The sequence below is a fragment of the Papio anubis genome, chromosome 1 (genome assembly GCF_008728515.1).
Source record: "Papio anubis isolate 15944 chromosome 1, Panubis1.0, whole genome shotgun sequence".
Taxonomy (NCBI): domain Eukaryota; kingdom Metazoa; phylum Chordata; class Mammalia; order Primates; family Cercopithecidae; genus Papio; species Papio anubis.
The window spans coordinates 51315949-51337082 of record NC_044976.1 but is presented as its reverse complement, the minus strand read 5'-3'; the positions used below and the strand labels follow the sequence as shown (position 1 = coordinate 51337082).

Below are 21134 nucleotides of genomic sequence, written 5' to 3'. Positions count from 1 at the left end.
GTCAGGAGTTCGAGATCAGCCTGGCCAACATGGTGAAACCCCATCTGTACTAAAAATTCAAACGGGGCCAGGTGCAGTGGCTCACGCCTGTAATCCCAGCACTTTGGGAGACCAAGGCAGGTGAATCACCTGAAGTCAGGAGTTCGAGACCAGCCTGGTCAACATGGTGAAACCTCATCTCTACTAAAGATACAAAAATATTAGCCGGGCATGGTGGCACACACCTGTAATCCCAGTTACTCGGAAGGCTGAGGCAGGAGAATGGCTTGAACTCAGGAGGTGGAGGTTGCAGTGAGCCAAGATGGGGCCACTGCACTTCAGCCTTGGCGACAGAGGCAGACTCTGTCTCAAAAAAAAATTCAAACTGCCTTCTTGACATCTCAAGCATCTCAGTAATGAAAACATCCAAAATCACTCTTGATTTTTATTCTTGATTTCATCTCTATTGTAAAAAGACATACAAGCTAACAAGACAAAATAAACCTAACACTAGATATTAGATATTCATAAGCACAAGATTCCACCCGTAACAGCAATGCAAAAAGTAAAACCCTTAGAATAAATGTAAGAAGCATATAATAACATGACAAACACTTGAACATACTTCTGGAGGACATGAAAGACTTGAATAAACACACTCTTGTTCCAAGATAGGAGAAATTACAGGATGTCAATTTTTCTACATCAATCTATAATACAATCCCAAAGAAAATGGGTTTTTTCCCCTCAGAAACAGGAAGCCAATTCTGGTGTCTGCACAGAAAAAACAAATAGATAAGGATAACTGAAAGAAATCTGAGGACAGATCTTAAATATTTAAGTATTGATAAAGTTAGTGACCAGGCTGACCAAAATGGTAAAACCCCATCTCTACTAAAAATACAAAAATTAGCAGGGTGTGGTGGCGCACGCCTCTAATCCCAGCTACTCAGGAGACTGAGGCAGGAGAATCACTTGAACCCGGGACGCAGAGGTTGCAGTGAGCCGAGATGGTGCCACTGCACTTCTAGCCTGGTGACAGAGCGGGACTCCGTCTCAAAAAAAAAAAAAAAAAAAAAAAAAAAAGAGATAAAAGTTAGTGAGTAGACAGACATGCAAATTAATGGAACAGAATAAAGTCCAAACATAGATATATACAGGGGAATTTAATATGATAAAGGTAGCATAAAGAGTGCAAAGGCAAGTAGAAACACAGAGAAGAAAACTTGAACTGACCCAACATCTCAAAACAATTCCAAAGGAAAAAAAGAAAGAACAGAAATCATAGGATTAAAAACGTGAGGAGGCTGAATGTGGTGGCTACCAACACAGCTACTCAAGAGGGTCGCTTGAGCCCAGGAGGATAAAGCTGCAATGAACCATGATCATACCACTTGCCACTACACACCAGCTTCAGCACACGATGAGATCAAGTCACTCAAACAAAACAAAACAAAGAAATTTTTTAAATACTTCATGATAGAGGGAAATACTTTGCAGTGCGCCATCAATCCCAGATGCACAATAAAAGAGAATGAATTCAACTACATGAAAATAAAAAATTATTGCATCATAAAACATCCCATAAATGAATTAAAAATAAACAGCAAAATGGGAGAAAATACATGCATTCCAATATCATAGTCAAAGGCTTGTTTCCTTAATGTATAAAAAAATCCTGTAAAGTAGAAAAAAGCCACAGACAGTTTACAAAAAACATAAATGATTCGGCTGGGCATGGTGGCTCACTCCTGTAATCCCAGCACTTTGGGAGGCCGAGGTGGACGGATCACAAGGTCAGTTGGAGACCAGCCTGACCAACATAGTGAAACCCTGTCTCTACTAAAAATATAAAAATCAGCCAGTCGTGGTGGTGCGCTCCTGTAATCCCAGCTACTCAGGAGGCTGAGGCAAGAGAATCGCTTGAACCCGGGAGGCAGAGGTTGCAGCGAGCTGAGACTGCACCACTGCATTCCAGCCTGGGCGACAGAGTGAGACTCCATCTCAAAAATAAATATATAAATAAATAACTCTTGAGGAAAAAGAAAAAAAGGCCAGTTGCGGTGGCTCAAACCTGTAATCCCAGCACTTTGGAAGGCCAAGATAGGAGAACCACTTGAGCCCAGGAATTTAAGACCAGCCTGGGCAACACAGTAAGACGTCATCTCTACAAGTAACTAAAAGAAATATATATATATGGCCGGGCGCGGTGGCTCAAGCCTGTAATCCCAGCACTTTGGGAGGCCGAGACGGGCGGATCACGAGGTCAGGAGATCGAGACTAGCCTGGCTAACACGGTGAAACCCCGTCTCTACTAAAAAAATACAAAAAACTAGCCGGGCAAGGTGGCGGGCGCCTGTAGTCCCAGCTACTGGGGAGGCTGAGGCAGGAGAATGGCGTAGACCTGGGAGGTGGAGCTTGCAGTGAGCTGAGATCCGGCCACTGCACTCCAGCCTGGGCGACAGAGGGAGACTCCATCTCAAAAAAAAAAAAAAGAAATATATATATATATGCCAGTCATTTGGTGGCATGCACCTGTGTCCCCAGCTACTTGGGAGGCTAAGGTGGGAGGATCACTTGAGTCCAGGAAGTCGGGGCTGCAGTGAGCCATCATCATGCCACTGCACTCCAGCGTTGGCTACAAAGAGAGACCACACAGCTCAAAAAAAAAAAAAAAAAAAAAAGATGGCTCAAATGCCATAAAAAAAAAGTACAAAAATATGCTGAGACATTAATGATAAAAATTCATATAACAGGCTGAGTGCGGCAGCTCACACCTGTAAACCCAGCACTCTGGAAAGCTGAGTTGGGTGGATCACCTGAGGGTCAGGAGTTCAAGAACAGCCTGACCAACATAGTGAAACCCTGTCTCTACAAAAAATACAAAATTGGCCGGGCGTGGTGGCATATGCCTGTAATCCCAGCTATTTGGGAGGCTGAGGCAGGAGAATTGCTTGAACCCAGGAGGCAGAGATTACAGTGAGCCGAGATCGCGCCATTGCACACTAGCCTGAGCGACAAGAGGAAAAAAATTCATATAATAAAATAAAAATAAAAAGTACAGAATAAAACAATGTTGTGTTTTTTTTTTTTTTTTTGAGACAGTCTTACTCTGTCACCAGGCTGGAGTGCACCTGTGCGATCTCAGCTCACTGCAACCTCCACCTCCTGGGTTCAAACAATTCTCGTGCCTCAGTCTCCCACGTAGCTAGGATTACAGGCATGCACCACCACAACCATCTAATTTTTATATTTTTGTATTTTTAGTAGAGAGGGGGTTTCACCACATTGTCCAAGATGGTCTCGATCTCCTGACTTGTGATCCACCCGCCTCAGCCTCCCAAAGTGCTGGGAATACATGGTGTATGGAGCCACCAATGCCTTCGGGCCCAATGATATAAATTCTTTTTTTTTTTTTTTTTTTTTTTTTTTTGAGACGGAGTCTTCGCCTGTCAGCCCAGGCTGGAGTGCAGTGGCTTGATCTCAGCTCACTGCAAGCTCCACCTGGGTTTACGCCCATTCTCCCCGCTCCTCGCCTCCCTGTAGCTGACTGTGGCGCCTCACACTGCCCGGCTAGTTTTTCGTATTTTTATAGAGACGTTTCACCTCGTATAGTTGTATTGTCTTGATTCTCTGATCTTTGTGGGATTCATTTTGTTCCCGCCCCAAAGTGCTGGGATTACAGGCTTGAGCCACCGCACCCGGCCATGATATAAATTTTTTAGTGAACGATGTTAACATAATCATAACATAAATACTGATTAATGATTTATTTTAAATTGTGATATAAATTTGTTGGGGACTTGAGGAGGAAGTAATTTGTAGAAAGATATGTAGGAGAGCTAAGTTCTTACCTACCGTAGTAGTAGCAAAATCAGTAACACCTAAAACTGCTCAATCAAGAAACTATAGTATAAGCATTTTATTTAGAAATGTGGAGGTATGGCCAGGCATGGTGGCTCATGCCTGTAATCCCTGCACTTTGGGATGCCTAGGCACACAGATGACGAGGTCAGGAGTTCAAGACCAGCCTGTCCAACATGGTGAAACCCCATCTCTACTAAAAATACAAAAATTAGCCGGGTGTGGGATGCCTATAATCCCAGCTACTCAGGAGGGTGAGGCAGGAGAATCGCTTGAATCTGGGAGGCAGAGGTTGCAGTGAGCCAAGATCGTACCACTGCACTCCAGCCTGGGCAACAGAGTGAGACTCTGTCTCAAAAAAAAAAAAAGATACGTAGAGGTATATATCAAAAGAAATAGCTACAAAATTAGAAAGTTTCTTCTGGGGAGAAAGTCTTTCAGATTTCTCACTTTAATAGGCCTTTTGGAATGATTTGATTTTTTTTTGAGCTACAATAATAAATTTGACTTAAAAAAAAAAAAAAAAGGTTATGAACGTGATAAGGAACCTACCTTAACTGCCATGAAGAGCTCTTCAAGCTGTGCCATTTGCTCAGGTGAGAGCTGTAAGCAAACAGAAAGACTCAAGTGAACTATGGAACCTGTATAAAAACTAGAGACAGAAATCTTGCCTTTAAGAAATCACATACCTGCAGAGCTAGAATAGAGGTGACACTCACTGCCATTGTTTGCATCTTGGGGTTTTCATGCTTACAGAGCCATCTCATGACAAACTTGGCAGCATCAAACCTGAAAAGCAGTATTGATTTTTCTCACAACTATATAGAAAGTTTGTGAAACTACACAGAAGAAATCATTTGGCATTCTCCGAGTAATTCTATAACAAAAACAGTCTTGGACTTTTACATCCTCAACTATGAAAACCAAGAGCATTTGGCAGAGAGACCAGGCAGGGGATAGGAGAGTATGCAAATAAGAATGTGAGCAAAATACACAGAATTTACATAAAGATGAGCAAATCTAAGAAAAAATGTATTTATCATCCAGTTTCTACTACGATGGGTCTGAAAAAGAAAAAGAATTTCCAGAGTGGTAGCAATTTGTAATTTGAGTAGCAGACAATGCTAAAATGCTGCAGCAAACATCACTCAGTTACAAAGTGACTGAGCCTAAACCTTGTATTCACAAATCAGGGGCTTTGCTCTTGTTAGCTTGTGCCTCATTTCTCTGCTCTTTTATGTCAGCTACTATAAATGTTTTAAAACTTGTGAATCTGAGAGACTGCTAAAGCCTCAAGGGAAATCCTTCTGGAATGGCTAGGATGATGATGATTTTCTAAATAATTAAAAAGTAAATTACTATTAAAATAATAATTACATAACAAAATGAATAAATTACTAATATTCTTTTTCTTTTTTTCTTTCTTTCTTTTTTTTTTTTTTTGAGATGGAGTCTCACTCTGTCGCCCAGGATGGAGTGCAATGGTGTGATCTCGGCTCACTGCAACCTCCGCCTCCGGGGTTCAAGCGATTCTCCTGCCTCAGCCTGCCAAGTAGCTGGGACTACAGGTGCCCGCCACCATGCCCAGCTAATTTTTGTATTTTTAGTGGAGATGGGGTTTCACCATGTTGGCCAGGGTGATCTCGATCTCCTGACCTCGTGATCCACCCGCCTCGGCCTCCCAAAGTGCTGGGATTACAGGCGTGAGCCACTGCGCCCAGCCTATTACTAATATTCTTTAGAATAGCCTGTACTTTACAGACACTATCGTATCTAATGATGGTAAGAGGCATTATTTAACAAATGAGGAAACTTATAAGCAAAGATAATGAAAGGGCTAGATCTTAAGTCCAAGTATGTTTGGCTCTCGGAACCTGTTCTTACCTACTATCCTGTACTGGAATCACTTTAGGAGACATTTTCAAGTAGGGTACTTCTAATCACTTCTATGTGGAAGAAGCTCAACAGAACCTTCTCTCCAAACAGCTTATCCCAGCCTTAATCAGGCCCCTGCATTTAATAACCAAAGGCCAACACCCCAATCAAATGACCAAGTCTTATACTTGCCTGTCAAACGGAACATCCACAAGAATCCTGGAATTGGTTAAGGAGAGAAGACAATTCTTCTGTAACTTTTAGAGAATAAAGAAAAATAATTTTGAACAAATGTAACATTCCATTCTAAACAAAGATTCTATGTATTTGGAAGTATTACCAGTGAGCTTTTCTTATTGAGAGCTCATAAGAAAAGCTCAAAAGCTCTTATTGAGAGCTCATAAGAAAATACCTGTCCCTATCCACAATTTTCATTTAATGCTATAACTGATGACTGTCATGAGGGAATGAAGACTGAGTAGGATTTTCCAACTTTAAAAGTAAGGTAGAAATAAATGAGGAAAACCACCTTCCTAATTGTATTTTTTAAAAAATCAACTCCCTTTACAAAGTACACATTTGAATTAGATTTCACAAATGTATACCCCTGTGTAACCACTGCTACAATCAAGATATAATACTTCTATCTCCCCAGAGAGTTCCACTGTCCCCTCTTCCAGTCAGTCTCAACTCTGTAACCCTATCCTTGGAAAATTGCAATCATTATAGATTAGTTTTTTTAAGGTGTTATGTAAACGGAATCATGTGGTTCTGCTCTTTTGAGTTTGGCCTGTTTTGCTAAGCATATAACATTTTTGAGTGTCATCTACACTGCAGATATCAGTACTTCATCTCTTTGTGTGCCAACCAGTGTTTCCCTAAATAGATTTGTTACAATGTATCTATTCACCTGTTGTTGGACATTTGGTATGTTTCAAGTTTTTGGCAATTAAAGGTACCATGAACATTCATGTAAATATCTTTATATGGATACATGCTTTCATTTATCTTCAATAAATACCTAGGAGTGGAATGACTAGGTAGTTTATAAAGTATATATTTAACTTCTAAAGAAACTACCAAACTGTTCAAATTCTTTGATCATTTTTATAACTGGTTTATTTGTACTGTATTGACAAGTTGAGTTCTTTAGATACTCTGAATGAAGTCGATTCTCATATATATAAAATGAACATGTTTCCCAGTCCATCATCTACCTTTTCATTTTAAAAATGTGTTGGGGAGGGGGCCAGGCATGGTGGCTCACTCCTGTAATCCCAGCACTCTGGGAGGCCAAGGTAGGTGATCACCTGAGGTCAGCAATTCGAAACCAGCCTGGCCAACATGGTGAAACCGCATCTATACTAAAAATACAAAATCAGCCAGGCATGGTGGCGTGCACCTGTAATCCCAGCTACTCGAGAGGCTGAGGCAGGAGGCAGAGGTTGCAGTGAGCCAAGATCATGCCACTGCACTCCAGCCTGGGCAACAGAGTGAGACTTCATCTCAAAAAAAATAATAAAAATGAAAATGTGTGTAGGCCAGGCACGGTGGCTCACGACTGTAATCCCAGCACTTTGGAAGGCCGAGGCGGGCAGATCACGAGGTCAGGAGATGGAGACCATCTTGGCTAACACAGTGAAACCCTATCTCTACTAAAAATACAAAAAAAAAAAAAAATTAGCTGGGCATGGTGGCGGGCGCCTGTAGTCCCAGCTACTTGGGAGGCTGAGGCAGGAGAATGGCATGAATCCAGGAGACGGAGATTGCAGTGAGCCAAGATCGCACCACTGCACTCCAGCCTAGGCAACAGAGCGAGACTCACAAAAAAAAAAAAAAAAAAAAAAAAAAAGTGTGTGTATATACATGTGTGTGTGAGAGAAAGAACAGCTTTTAATTTTGATGAACTTTCATTTTTTTCTTTTATAATGTGCTTTTCATATCCTAAGATATCTTTACTTACCCCAAGGTCACAAATGTTTTCTCTTATGTTTTGCTAAAGTTTTATTCTTTTCTTTTTTGTCTGTTTGTTTTTGTAGGCCAGGCACAGGGTCTTATTTAGACAAGGTTTTTGTTAGACAGGGTCTTGGCTTTGTTGCCCAGGCTGGAGTGTAGTGGCTCAGATCAAAGCTCACTGCAGCTTCCAACTCCAAGTAATCCTCCTACCTCAGTCTCCCGAGTAGCAAGGACTACAGATGCTTGCCACCATGCTCAGCCAATTTTTATTTTTTATTTTTAGTAAAGACTGGGTCTCGCTATGTTGCACAGGCTAATCATAAACTCCTAGCCTCAAGTGAGCCTGCTCTCTTGGTCTCCCAAAGTGCTGGCATTATAGGAATGAGCCACTAAGCCCAGCCTTACTTTTATATTTAGATGTATGATTCAATTCAGCTTAATTTTCATGTGTAGGGTGAGGTAAAGGTCTAAACAATAAAGTGTTAATAGATGTTTCTGGGCAGTAGGTTTATGAGAGATTTTAAAAATATTAACCTCAGGTTGGGAGCAATGGCTCACACCTGTAATACTGAGGTCTGGAGTTTGAGACCAGATGGACCAACATGGTGAAACCCCGTCTCTACTAAAAATACAAAAGAATTAACTGGCTGGGTGTGGCGGCTCACGCCTGTAATCTCAGCACTTTGGGAGGCCGAGGCGGGCGGATCACGAGGTCAGGAGATCAAGACCATTCTGGCTAACACGGTGAAACCCCGTCTCTACTAAAAATACAAAAAAAAAAAAAAAAAAAAAAATTAACCGGGTGTGGTGGCGGGTGCCTATAGTCCCAGCTGCTGGAGAGGCTGAGGCAGCAGAATGGCGTGAACCTGGGAAGTGGAGCTTGCAGTGAGCCAAGATCGCGCCACGGCACTCCAGCCTGGGTGACACAGCAAGACTATCCCAAAAAAAAAAAAAAAAAAAGGAAAAAGAAAAAAAAGTTTAACCTCACTGCTTATCTATATTTCCTATTTTTTCTATAACAAACACAAACTCCTTTATCTATTCTCTTTCTCTAATAGGGCGAAAAACCAGAACTAAATAATATATTTTTCACATATTTATCCTAAAGTTAAAAAACACAAATTGTCTGCCACACATGGTGGCTCACGAGGTCAGGAGTTTGAGATCAGCCTGACCAACATGGTGAAACCCATCTCTACTAAAAATACAAAAGTTAGCTGGGTGTGGTGGTGCACGCCTGTAATCCCAGCTACTAAGGAGGCTGAGGCAGGAAAATTGCTTGAATCCGGGAGACAGAGGTCACAGTGAACCGAGATCATGCCACTGCACTTCAGCCTGGGCGACAAAGAGAGACTCTGTCTTTAAAACAAACAAACAACAAAAAAAAACAAAAACAAACAGTGCCACTGCACTCTGGCCTGGGCAACAGAGCTTAGACTCTGTATCAACAACAACAAAAAAAGCACAAACAAATATTCAATTGAAATTACCTGCTGGTAATGGGGGAAATTTTTCAGAGCCTTGAAAAGTAGACAGGTGACCTCTGACAACAGGCGAACAGGCATCCCCTTGGCCAGGCCCTGGCGTGTTAGGTTGAGAGCACAAGCACTGGCTGTGAACTGCACTGGCAAATCCAACGGGTGATTCCTCATTCCTACAGCCACAAGCTGAAGATGAACTTGTTTTTAGTGCATATGATGCCACTAATATTCTCTATGCTGTCTTGTCCATGTTTTGGTTGGCAGAAATCTTCGTTTATTGGGACAGGAACAGATTTTCCCTACTCCAAGCATTTATTCTTTAGTACATCAGAGTATTACAGCAAAGCCTTCTAATCCAAATGGAGTCACTATCTGTGTGACTTTGGCCAAGTCACTTCCTTTCTCAAGACCTCTGCTTCTTTATCTGTGAAATTAACTCAAAATCATTTATTGAGCCTCACTCCATACAAGCTACTGTGACAGGCGCTGCAGGGGACACAAACATGAGTGAGAGCTACTCATTAGCATAAAGCCTTGTGAGAGTAATAACACTGTGAGAAATGCCAAAAAAATAAAATGGAAGAAAAGCACCATAAAAGACGCATCAATGAAGTGATGTCTGAGGACAGTAATTATGGAGAGAGTGGTCATTTCTGGGAGAGAATCAAAAGAACTCATTGAGAGAGCACATTTAGGCAGAGTCTCAGGATTTACACAGGAGGAGATAAATGTGGGGGCAGAATGGACAGGGTATTCCTAGGGAAAAGAAGCGTGATAAAGAAAAACAAAGTGGAAAAAAAGGATGGGATAAATCCACCAACAGAGAAGAATTTGAAACATGGTAAAACAAAACATTAGGTAACTTGAAGCTATACTGTGGAAGACCTAGAACACAAATGTAAAATGAAGGCATTGTTCCAAGCTTAGACCCCACCTGCTCTGCCATTCAGGGACACTGTGATCTGTTTCCTCTACTAGAGACAGACCTGGGATATACTTCTGCTATGGAAAATGACATTTTTTTGTATATTGCTAAATTGATTTTCCAGTTTCATTAGATTGCCATCATCTGCAATTTAGAAATCCAGAAACCAAAAGAAATGTGATTTTCACAAAAATTATAGAATCTTAGCATGAAAAGAAATTTAGAACATCTAAATTCAGCCTAGGCAACATAGTAAGACCTCATCTTTATAGAAAAAACAAAAAAATAGCCAGGCATGGTGGGGCACGCCTATAGTCCCAGCTACTCAGGAGGCTGAGGCAGGAGGATCACTTGAGCCCAGGAGGTCAAGACTGCAGTTAGCTGAGACCATATCATGCCACTGCACTCCAGCCTGGGCAGAGTGAGACCCTGTCTCAAAGAACAACAACAAAAACAAACAAACAAAAACAGAAGAACATTTAATTCAATCTCTTCCTTACAGATGGAAAAAAAGGCCCAGAATTTTTTATTTATTTTTTCGAGTTGGGATCTTGCTCTGTTACCCAGGCTGGAGTATAGTGGCACCATCATAGCTTACTGTAGCAGCCTCAAATTCCTCAGCTCACAAAGTCCTCCAATGTCAGTCACCCAAGTAGCTGGGACTATAGGCATGTGCAACCATGCCCAGCTAATTTTTTTTTTTTTTTTGAGACAGAGTCTCACTCTGTCGCCCAGGCTGGAGTGCAGTGGCATCATCTCAGCTCACTGCAAGCTCCGTCTCCTAAGTTCAAGTGATTCTCCTGACTTAGCCTCCCCAGTAGCTCGGATTACAGGCACCTGCCACCAAGCCTGGCTAATTTTTGTATTTTTAGTAGAGATGGGGTTCCACCATGTTGGCCAGGCTGGTCTCGAACTCCTGACCTCAGGTGATCTGCCCACCTCAGCCTCCCAAAAAGTGCTGGGATTACAGGTGTGAGCCATGGCGCCCAGCCAGAGCTATTTTTTTTTTTTTTTTCTAAATTTTTGTAGAGACAGGGTCTTACTAATGTTGATCAGGATGGTCTTGAACTCTTGGCCTCAGGAAATCCTCCCATCTGGGCCTCCCAACCAAAGTGGTGGGATTACAGGCATGAGCCACCACAGCTGACCCAGAGTTTTTCTTTATACATTATTGCTTTTGAGCTGTAAATAAAGTTAATCGCTCATGCTGTAAAAATATATATATATATTTTTTTGAGTCTCGCTCTGTCACCAGGAGGGAGTGCAGTGGCGCGATCTCGACTCACTGCAACCTCAAGCGATTCTCCTGCCTCAGTCTCCCAAGTAGCTGGGACTACAGGAGCGCGCCACCATGCCCAGCTAATTTTTGTATTGTATTTAGTAGAGATGGGGTTTCACTATGTTGGCCAGGATGGTCTCAATCTCTTGACCTCGTGATCCACCCGCTTCAGCCTCTCAAAGTGCTGGGGAAATATCCGTATTTTTAAAGAATTGCAAAAAATTACAAATAATAAAAGACAAGATTTTTCTTAAGACCTTTCATTGTCATGTTTCACTAAAAACAACTATGTTTCAAATAAACACATGTATAAAAGAAAAATAAGTAACTGCAGTTTTCTTTCCCAAGCCACTTACCACATGATCCTATTAGTCCCTTACTTAGACCAAATTTTAACTGTTTTGATTCAAATTTATTCCACATAAATCCAGATGCTCAAAGCAAAAGACACTTTGTCAGCTAAGCTTAACATTCTTTTCTTTGCTCTATGAAAGCACTTGACTCACTATAGAATAAAGCATATAATTTATTATATTCAGTGTGGTTCATTAACAATTATTAATTGAACCAAGTTAAGAAGTAATAATAAAATTTTTCTTTCTTCAATTACCTTTAAAATAGCAGGCATGGTTACCTCCATTGAAAATGTCTCTGTGAATAGCCTGCAGAGGGCTTCCTTCATAAAACATGATCTGTTCCTGTATCGGCTCAGAGCTTCTGAAATCTGACTCATACTGGCTCCTCCAGCAACCTGAAAATAAAGACGTTACCAAATAGGTTTCACCATTCATTTTTAAGCACAGGGTTTTTGGGGCATCCAGTGTTTGAGACAATAACAGATGTTCAATGAAATGTTCCAGGTGTTGGCCAGGTGCAGTGGCTCACGCCTGTAATTCCAGCACTTTGGGAGGCTAAGGCAGGTGGCTCACCTGAGGTCAGGAGTTAGAGACCAGCCTGAACAATATGGTAAAACCCCGTCTCTACTAAAATTACAGAAATTAGCCAGGCGTGGTGGCAGGCGCCTGTAGTCCCAGCTACATGACAAAATATGCTGAGAGAAATTAAAGATCTAAATAAATGCAGAGATATACTGGGTTCAAGAATCAGGAGACTAGTGCCAGGCATGGTGCCAGGCATGGTGGCTAATGCCTGTAATCCCAACACTTCGGGAGTCTGAGGCACAAGGGTTGCTTGAGCCTAGGATCAGCCTGGGCAACGTAGTGAGACCTCACCTCTATTTTTCAAAACAACAGGAGACTCAACGTTATTAAATGGCAATTTTCCTCAAACTGACCTATAGATTCAATGCAATCCCAACTAAAATACCAGTAGTCCTTTTTGTAGATATTGACAAGTTGTTTTTATGATTCATATGGAAATACAAAGAACCTAGAATAACCAAACCAATTATGAAACAGAGTAACATAGTTGAAGAAGTCACATTACCTAATTTCAAGACTTCATATAAAGTTAGAGTAATCAAGACAGTAGGCTGGGCGTGATGGCTCGGGCCTGTAATCCCAAAACTTTGGGAGGCCAAAGCGGGCAGATCACCTGAGGTCAGGAGTTCAAGACCAGCCTGGCCAACATGGTGAATCCTCATCTCCACTAATAAGTACAAAAATTAGCTAGGCGTGGTGGTGCATGCCTACAGTCCCAGTTACTTAGGAGGCTGAGCTAGGAGAATCACTTGAACCTGGGAGGTGGAGGTTGCAGTGAGCAGAGATCACACCACTGCACTCTAGCCTGGGTGACAGACCGAGATTCTGTCTCAAAAAAAAAAAAAAAAAATATATATATATATATACACACACACACACACACATACATATATATAGTATTGGTATAGATAGACAAACAGATAAAGGTGGCTCACGCCGATAATCCCAGCACTTTGGGAGGCCGAGGCAGGCAGATCATGAGGTCAGGAGATCGAGACTATCTTGGCTAACACGGTGAAACCCCATCTCTCCTAAAAACACAAAAAACTGGCCGGGCATTGTGGTGGGCACCTGTAGTCCCAGCTACTCGGGAGGCTGAGGCAGGAGAATGGTGCGAACCCAGGAGGCAGAGCTTGCAGTGAATGGAGATCGTGCTACTGCATTCCAGCCTGGGTGACAGAGCGAGACTCCATCTCAAAAAAATAAATAAATAAAAATTAAAAAAAGTAAAGAGCCCAGTAATAGACTCACACGTATACGGACACCCGATTTTCAACAAAGATGTCAAGTTAATCCAAGGGGGAAGAGATAATCCTTGGTGGTGAGCTAAGATAGGACCACTGCACTCCAGCCTGGGCGACAGAGCAGGACTTGACTGTCCCCAAAAAAATTTGGAGATCTCGGCTCACAGCAGAGGTTGCAGTGAGCCAAGATCGTGCCACTGCACTCCATCCTGGACAATAGAGTGACTCTGTCTCAATAAAAAAATTAATTAATTAATTAATTAATTAAAATACAATAATTGCTCATTTCAAATCAAAAGAATAAAATGTTAACACAACGAATGAGTATACAAATCACTTTACTCTCTTCCCCTAGGAAGAACAAAGGAGGTATGATTATAAAGAAAGAATTCTTTTAAAACAATAGCTCTGGGCTGGGCACGGTGGCTCATGCCTGTAATCCCAGTGCTTCGGGAGCCCAAGGCGGTTGGATCACCTGAGGTCTGGGAGTTCGAGACCAGCCTGACTAGCATGGTGAAACTCTGCCTCTACTAAAAATACAAAAAAATTAGCCGGGCATGGTGGTGCACGCCTGTAATCCCAGCTACTCGGGAAGCTGAGGCAGGAGAAATCGCTTGAATCCAGGAGGCGGAGGTGGCAGTGAGCCAAGATTGCGCCATTGCACTCCACCTTGGGCAACAAGAGCAAAACTCTGTCTCCACAAAACAAAAAATAATAATAATAATAGCTCTGAACCTTGGCTCTACATTATAATTAGCTAGGAGTTTTTAAAATCCTGATGCCCAGGCCAAGTCCCAGACCAATTAAATTACAATCTCTGGGGGACAGGACACAGGCATCAGTAAAGCTCCCACAGTGATTACAATGTACATCTAAGGTAAAGAACCACTGTTTTAAAAATATATATTCCTAACCACATGTATTTAAATGTATGTTCAAAAGTAACACCATGAGCCAGGCACAGTGGCACATGTCTGTAGTTCCAGCTACTTGGGAGGCTGAGGCAGGAGGACTGCCTGAGCCCAGGAGTTCTGGGCTGTAGTGTGCATGCCAATTGGGTATCCATACCAAGCCTGGCATCAATGTTAAGATTCCAGGAGCGGCCGGGCACGGTGGCTCAAGCCTGTAATCCCAGCACTTTGGGAGGCCGAGGCGGGCGGATCACGAGGACAGGAGATCGAGACCATCCTGGCTGACACGGTGAAACCCCGTGTCTACTAAGAAATACAAAAAATAGCCGGGCGAGATGGCGGGCGCCTGTAGTCCCAGCTACTCGGGAGGCTGAGGCCGGAGAATGGCGTGAACCCGGGAGGCGGAGCTTGCAGTGAGCTGAGATCCGGCCACTGCACTCCAGCCTGGGCTACAGAGCGAGACTCCGTCTCAAAAAAAAAAAAAAAAAGATTCCAGGAGCAGGGGACCACCAGGTTGCCTAAGGAGAGGTGAACTGATCAAGGCCAGAAATGGAGGTCAAAACTCCCATGCTAATCAGTAGTGAGGTCATGCAACATAGTGACACCTTGCCTGTAAAAATATTAAAATTTTAATTTAAAAATTTTTTTAATGAATAAAAAATGAATACCATGTGCATCTGTAGACTTATCCCATCATCTCATCAATGCTCAATACTTTTCTCTTAGGTAATATTTTCTTTTTTCTTTTTTTGAGACAGAGTCTCACTCTGTCACCCAGGATGGAGAACAGTGGCACGACCTCAGCTCACTGCAACTTCTGCCTCCCAGGTTCAAGCAATTCTCCTGGCTCAGGCTCCTGAGTAGCTGGGATTACAGGGGGGTGCCACCACACCCAGCTAATTTTTGTATTTTTAGTAGAGACAGGGTTGGCTAGGCTGGTTTCGAACTCCTGATCTCAAGTGATCCACCAGCCTCGGCCTCTCAAAGTGCTGGGATTACAGGCGTGAGCCACCATGCCAGGCCATCTTAAGTAATCTTTCTAAAATTCCTTTTTGTTTCATGTAAATGTTCCAAAGAACAACAACAATAAAAACCCCAAAATGTAAAATTGCTTATCAATACTTCACACAAAAATGTTAGCCATGTTGATCACATACCTTATCCATTATATTCTGCTCTTCACAGAGCTAAAGAACACAAGTTTTAGAGTCATACTTTGGCACAGGTCCCCGCTCTACCACTTAATAGTTCCATGATTTTGGGTAAGTAGCTAAACCTCCTGAAGCTTCCACTTTCCTCATCCATGTAAAATGGGAGGATGAAAGGAGAAAACCACATGCAGAGCATGGTGCCCCACTCCTGTAATCCCAGCACTTTGGAAGGCGGAGGTGGGCAGATCACCTGAGGTCAGGAGTTCGAGACCAGCCTGGCCAACATGGTGAAACCCTGTCTCTACTAAAAATAAAAAATTAGCTGGGTGTGGTGGCAAGGAGCCGAGATGGTGCCACCGCACTCCACCCTGGGCAACAGAGGGATACCCCGTCGCAAAAAAAAAAAAACAAAAAACGGTCCTGATTATCAAGCCAACATGGAGGCTGGGACTATATCTTTTTTTCTTTTGAGACCGAGTTTCGCTTTTGGCCAGGCTGGAATGCGGTAGTGCAGTCTCAGCTCACTGCAACCTCCACCTCCCGGGTTCAAGCAATTCTCCTGCCTCAGCCTCCCAAATAGCTGGGATTATAGGTGCCCGCCACCACACTAGGCTAATTTTTGTATTTTTAGTACAAACCAGGTTTCACCATGTTGGCCAGGCTGGCCTCGGACTCCTGACCTCAAGTGATCTGCCCGCCTCGGCCTCCCAAAGTGCTGGGATTACAGGCGTGAGCCACCGTGCTCAGCCTATATCTTAATATTATATTCTCACGTGTGGCTGGGTCAGGATCACCTGAGGTCAGGAGTCTGAGACCAGCCTGACCAACATGAAGAAACCCAATCTCTATTAAAAATACAAAACTACCCAGGTGTGATGGCACATGCCTGTAATCCCAGCTACTCGGGAGGCTGAGGCAGGAGAATCGCTTGAACCCAGGAGGCGGAGGTTGCAGTGAGCCGAGATCGCACCATTGCACTCCAGCCTGGGCAACAAGAGCAAAACTCCATCTCAAAAAATAATAATATTCTCACAACCTACCACATAGTAGGTGCACAATAATCATTAATTATTAAATAAGCTGTTTAAGGATTTTTTTATCTGTCTCCGTAACCCTAATACCTGGTAAAAATTCTGGTCTATAGCACAAGTTTAATAATGTTCTAAACAAATGCAACAAAACTTATTTAGATAAGAACAAACCCTCAAGCCTTGCTTTGTAGTAAAGAAGTCAGAAGTGCCAGCATCCGTGGCCAATAGTCCCACAAATTGCATGGCAGGCCGCTGTTGTATAAATAGTTCTACAGCTTCATCAGTGATGCAACTGCCCCCAGAAATATCCAATGACACAACATTGGGCAGGATATCCTTCTGCTGTAGCAAATGAAAAGCTAGGTCTGATTTGAGTTGCCTGTGATCAGAAATATCAAGGTGAAGCAGACATGTAAGTCCTCTAATGACTGCAAGAATTTGTGGTTTGGTCATGCTCAGGCATTTTAGATAGTGCATTGTAAGAGACTTCAATCGATCCCTACAGGTAAGCAGTGCAGAAATATCAGTGACTAGAGTATTAGAGATATCTAAGCTTTCCAGTCTTGGTAACTGAGAAACATTAGCCAGGTCTTCGGTATGAAAACAAACATTAAAAACACTTAAAATGCGAAGACCAGTGAGCTGACTAAAGAACAGCAATCTTGAATTTTGAGGGATGCTTGTCGAGTCTAACAGGAGACACCGGAGGTTTTGCTGGATCCAGCTATTGCTGCAGAGTCCACTTATGATGTCTGGAACTGGGAGGTCAGCGTGCACTGCAGTAGCGTTCAGTTCAATGAGCTTATGATGGCAGAAGGCTTTTATGAATGCAGCTGTAGAGATTTTAGCTTTTTGGATATTGACCAGCTTCAGTTTCATTTGGTTGCCTCGGAAAATGCTTGCTGTTCTGTCAGTCAGCTTGCCTATAAAAGAACCAGAACCAACTTGTAATGACGACTAGATCTCATGTCTTTCCAGGATAAAATGTGGCAAAGAAGACAGATGCTAATAATAACAATAATGACAACATTTACTGCTCTGTGCTAGCATTGTTCTAAACTCCTTTAATAAGATTATTATCTCGGCCGGGCACGGCGGCTCAAGCCTGTAATCCCAGCACTTTGGGAGGCCGAGACGGGCGGATCACGAGGTCAGGAGATCGAGACCATCCTGGCTAACACGGTGAAACCCCGTCTCTACTAAAAAGTACAAAAAAACTAGCTGGGTGAGGTGGCGGGCGCCTATAGTCCCAGCTACTCGGGAGGCTGAGGCAGGAGAATGGCGTAAACCCGGGAGGCGGAGCTTGCAGTGAGCTGAGATCCGGCCACTGCACTCCAGCCTGGGCGGCAGAGCGACACTCCATCTCAAAAAAAAAAAAAAAAAGATTATTATCTCATGTACTCTTCGCATTAATACTATAAAGGAATTATTATTACTACTATTATGTAGCTGAGGAAACTGGAACTTGAATAGGTGAGTATGTCAAAGAAATAGAAGACATAGAGCAGCAAATCACTCAAAATGTAGAACAACACTACTGGGACATAGTGCCTGTTGGGGGGCATGGCTGGAAGCAACGAGGAAGAGGATGGTAAAAGTCCTGTCCACAAAGCTAGGAAATTCAGACTTTTATCCTACGGACAATGAGGAGCAATTGAAGACTTTTTAACCATAAAATGAATAGTCATCACATTTTTTTTTTTTTTTTTTTTGAGACTGAGTTTCGCGCTTGTCACCCAGGCAGGAGTACACTGGCGTAATCTCGGCTCACTGCAATCTCTGCCTCCTAGGTTCAAGTGATTCTCCTGCCTCAACCTTCCCAGTAGCTGGGATTACAGGCACCTGCCACCACACCCGGCTAATTTTTGTATTGTTAGTAGAGACTGGGTTTCACCATGTTGGCCAGGCTGGTCTCAAACTCCTGACCTCAAGTGATCCACCCACCTCGGCCTCCCAAAGTGCTGGGATTACAGGAGTGAGCCACTGCGCCTGGCTGGTCATCGCATTTTGATGTAGCTTCTTTAAAAAAAAAAAAAAAAAAGGTTATAATTACATTTTTAGAAACACCAATTTTGTGACAGAGTAAAGAATTTAGGGCCAGGCACAGTGGCTCATGCCTGTAATCCCAACACTTTGGGAGGCTGAGGCGGGCAGATCACTTGAGGTCAGGAGTTCAAGACCAGTCTGACCAACATGGTAAAACCCCGTCTCTACTAAAACTACAAAAGTTAGCCGGGCGTGGTGGCACATGCCTGTAGTCCCAGCTACTCGTTGCTCAGGCACGAGAATTGCTTGAACCTGGGAGGGAGGCGGAACAGTGAGCCAAGTAGGTGCCACTGCACTCCAGCCTGGGGGACACAGAGTAAGACTGTTGCTAACCAAAAAAAAAAAAAAAAGAAGAAAGAAAAAAGAAAAATTTAGGCTGTGCACAGTGGCTTACGCTTGTAACCCCAGCACTTTGGGAGTCCCAGGCATGTGGACTGCTTGAGCCCAGGAGTTTGAGAGCAGCCTGGGCAACATGGGGACACTCCGTCTCTACAAAAAAAAATGTTGAATTGGCTGGGCGCGGTGGCTCAAGCCTGTAATCCCAGCACTTTGGGAGGCCGAGACGGGCGGATCACAAGGTCAGGAGATCGAGACCATCCTGGCTAACACGGTGAAACCCCGTCTCTACTAAAAAAATACAAAAAACTAGCCGGGCGAGGTGGCGGGCGCCTGTAGTCCCAGCTACTCGGGAGGCTGAGGCAGGAGAATGGCGTAAACCCGGGAGGCGGAGCTTGCAGTGAGCTGAGATCCGGCCACTGCACTCCAGCCTGGGCGATAGAGCGAGACTCCGTCTCAAAAAAAAAAAAAAAAAAAATGTTGAATTAGCCAGGCATGGTAGTGCACACCTGTAGTCCCAGTTACTCAGGAGGCTGAGATAGGAGGATCACTTGGGCCCAGGAATTTGAAGTTACAGCAAACCATAATCACACCACTGCAGTCCAGCCTGGGCGACAGAATGAGACCCTATCTCAAAAAAAATAAAATAGGCTGGATGCGGTGGCTCACACCTATAATTGAAGCACTTTGGGAGGCTGAGGCAGGCAGATTACCTGAGGTCAGGAGTTTGAAATCAGGAGTTCGAGACCAGCCTGGCCAACATGGTGAAACCCATTTTTACTAAAAATATAAAAAGTTGGCAAGGCGTGGTGGCAGGCCCCTGTAATCAAAGCGGGAGGCTGAGGCAGGAGAAATGCTTTAACTTGGGAGGCAGAGGTTGCAGTGAGCTAAGTCATGGCAGCCAGTTAAGATCACACCACGGCACTCCAGCCTGGGCAACAAGAGCAAAACTCTGTCTCAAAAAAATAAAAAATAAAAAAATAAAAACAGCAGCATTCAATGAGGTAGGAAGAAAATCAGGAAAATATGATGACTCAGCTGCCCAGAGAAAAGTGTAGGACACCAAGGGAGCAATTGGTAACATGATTCAGGAGTTTAGGATAACGGGCTGAGAACTCTGGGGAACGACAGTAGAGGAGGTAAAATAAACCAAGGAAAATCACATAAGGAGTGTTCAGAGTGAGAAAAGTATCCAAGACAGGTCCTTAAGAAGCACAAAATACTTAAGGTGCAGATAGAAAAACAGAAGAAAATTGTGGAAGAGTAATCCAGGATACAAGAAAAAAAACAAAACAGAAAACTACTCTAAACCAGAAAGGTGAAGGAGAGTAATGACCACTAAAAGTCAAACCAACAAGAAACGCTGACAATTTTTTTTTTCACTTTTGTTGCCCAGGCAACCTCTGCCTCCCAGCTTCAAGCGATTCTCCTGACTCAGCCTCCCGAGTAGCTGGGATTATAGGCATGTGCCACCACACCCAGATAATTTTGTATTTTTAGTAGAGACAGGGTTTCTCCATGCTGGTCAAGCTGGTCTCAAACTCCTGACCTCAGGTGATCCACCCGCCTTGGCCTCCCAAAGTGCTGAGATTGGCGTGAGCCAATGCGCCCGGCCAATTTTTTTTTTTTTTTGAGACAGAGTCTCCCTCTGTCGCCCAGGCTGGAGTGCAGTGGCCGTATCTCAGCTTACTGCAAGCTCCACCTCCTGGTTTACGCCATTCTCCTGCCTCAGCCTCCCAAGTAGCTGCGACTACAGGCACCCACCACCTCGCCCGGCTAGTTTTTTGTGTTTTTTTAGTAGAGACAGGGTTTCACTGTGTTAGCCAGGATGGTCTCGATCTCCTGACCTCGTGATCCACCCGCCTCGGCCTCCCAAAGTGCTGGGATTACAGGCTTGAGCCACCCCGCCCAGCCTTTTTTTTTCTTTTAAGAGACAGAGTCTCACTCCTGCCCAGGAATGCAGTGCAATGGCATGATTATAGCTCACTATAGCCTCGAACACCTGGTTCCAAGCAGTCTTCCCGCCTAGACCTTCCAAAGTGCTGGGATTACAGGCATGAACCACCGTGCCCAGCCACTCCTGATAATTTAACGGATGTAGGCAATGATCATCCA

At 43.5% G+C, this 21134-nt stretch overlaps 1 protein-coding gene across 2 annotated transcripts in view; it reads right to left on the bottom strand.

The window, feature by feature from the left end:
* The window catches only part of ZYG11A (zyg-11 family member A, cell cycle regulator), a 60087-nt gene that overhangs the window by 23113 nt on the left and 15840 nt on the right, over positions 1-21134 (bottom strand). Inside the window, exons 3-8 of one of the 2 annotated variants that reach the window (XM_017961561.3) lie at positions 16809-17560; positions 11970-12110; positions 9165-9341; positions 5911-5975; positions 4533-4632; positions 4396-4446 (exon numbers count right to left, since the gene is read on the bottom strand). In XM_017961561.3, coding sequence (XP_017817050.1) covers positions 4396-4446; positions 4533-4632; positions 5911-5975; positions 9165-9341; positions 11970-12110; positions 16809-17560 — 1286 coding nt within the window. The remainder of the gene's footprint in view (positions 1-4395; positions 4447-4532; positions 4633-5910; positions 5976-9164; positions 9342-11969; positions 12111-16808; positions 17561-21134) is intronic. The other variant, XM_021941639.2, reaches the window with a different exon arrangement.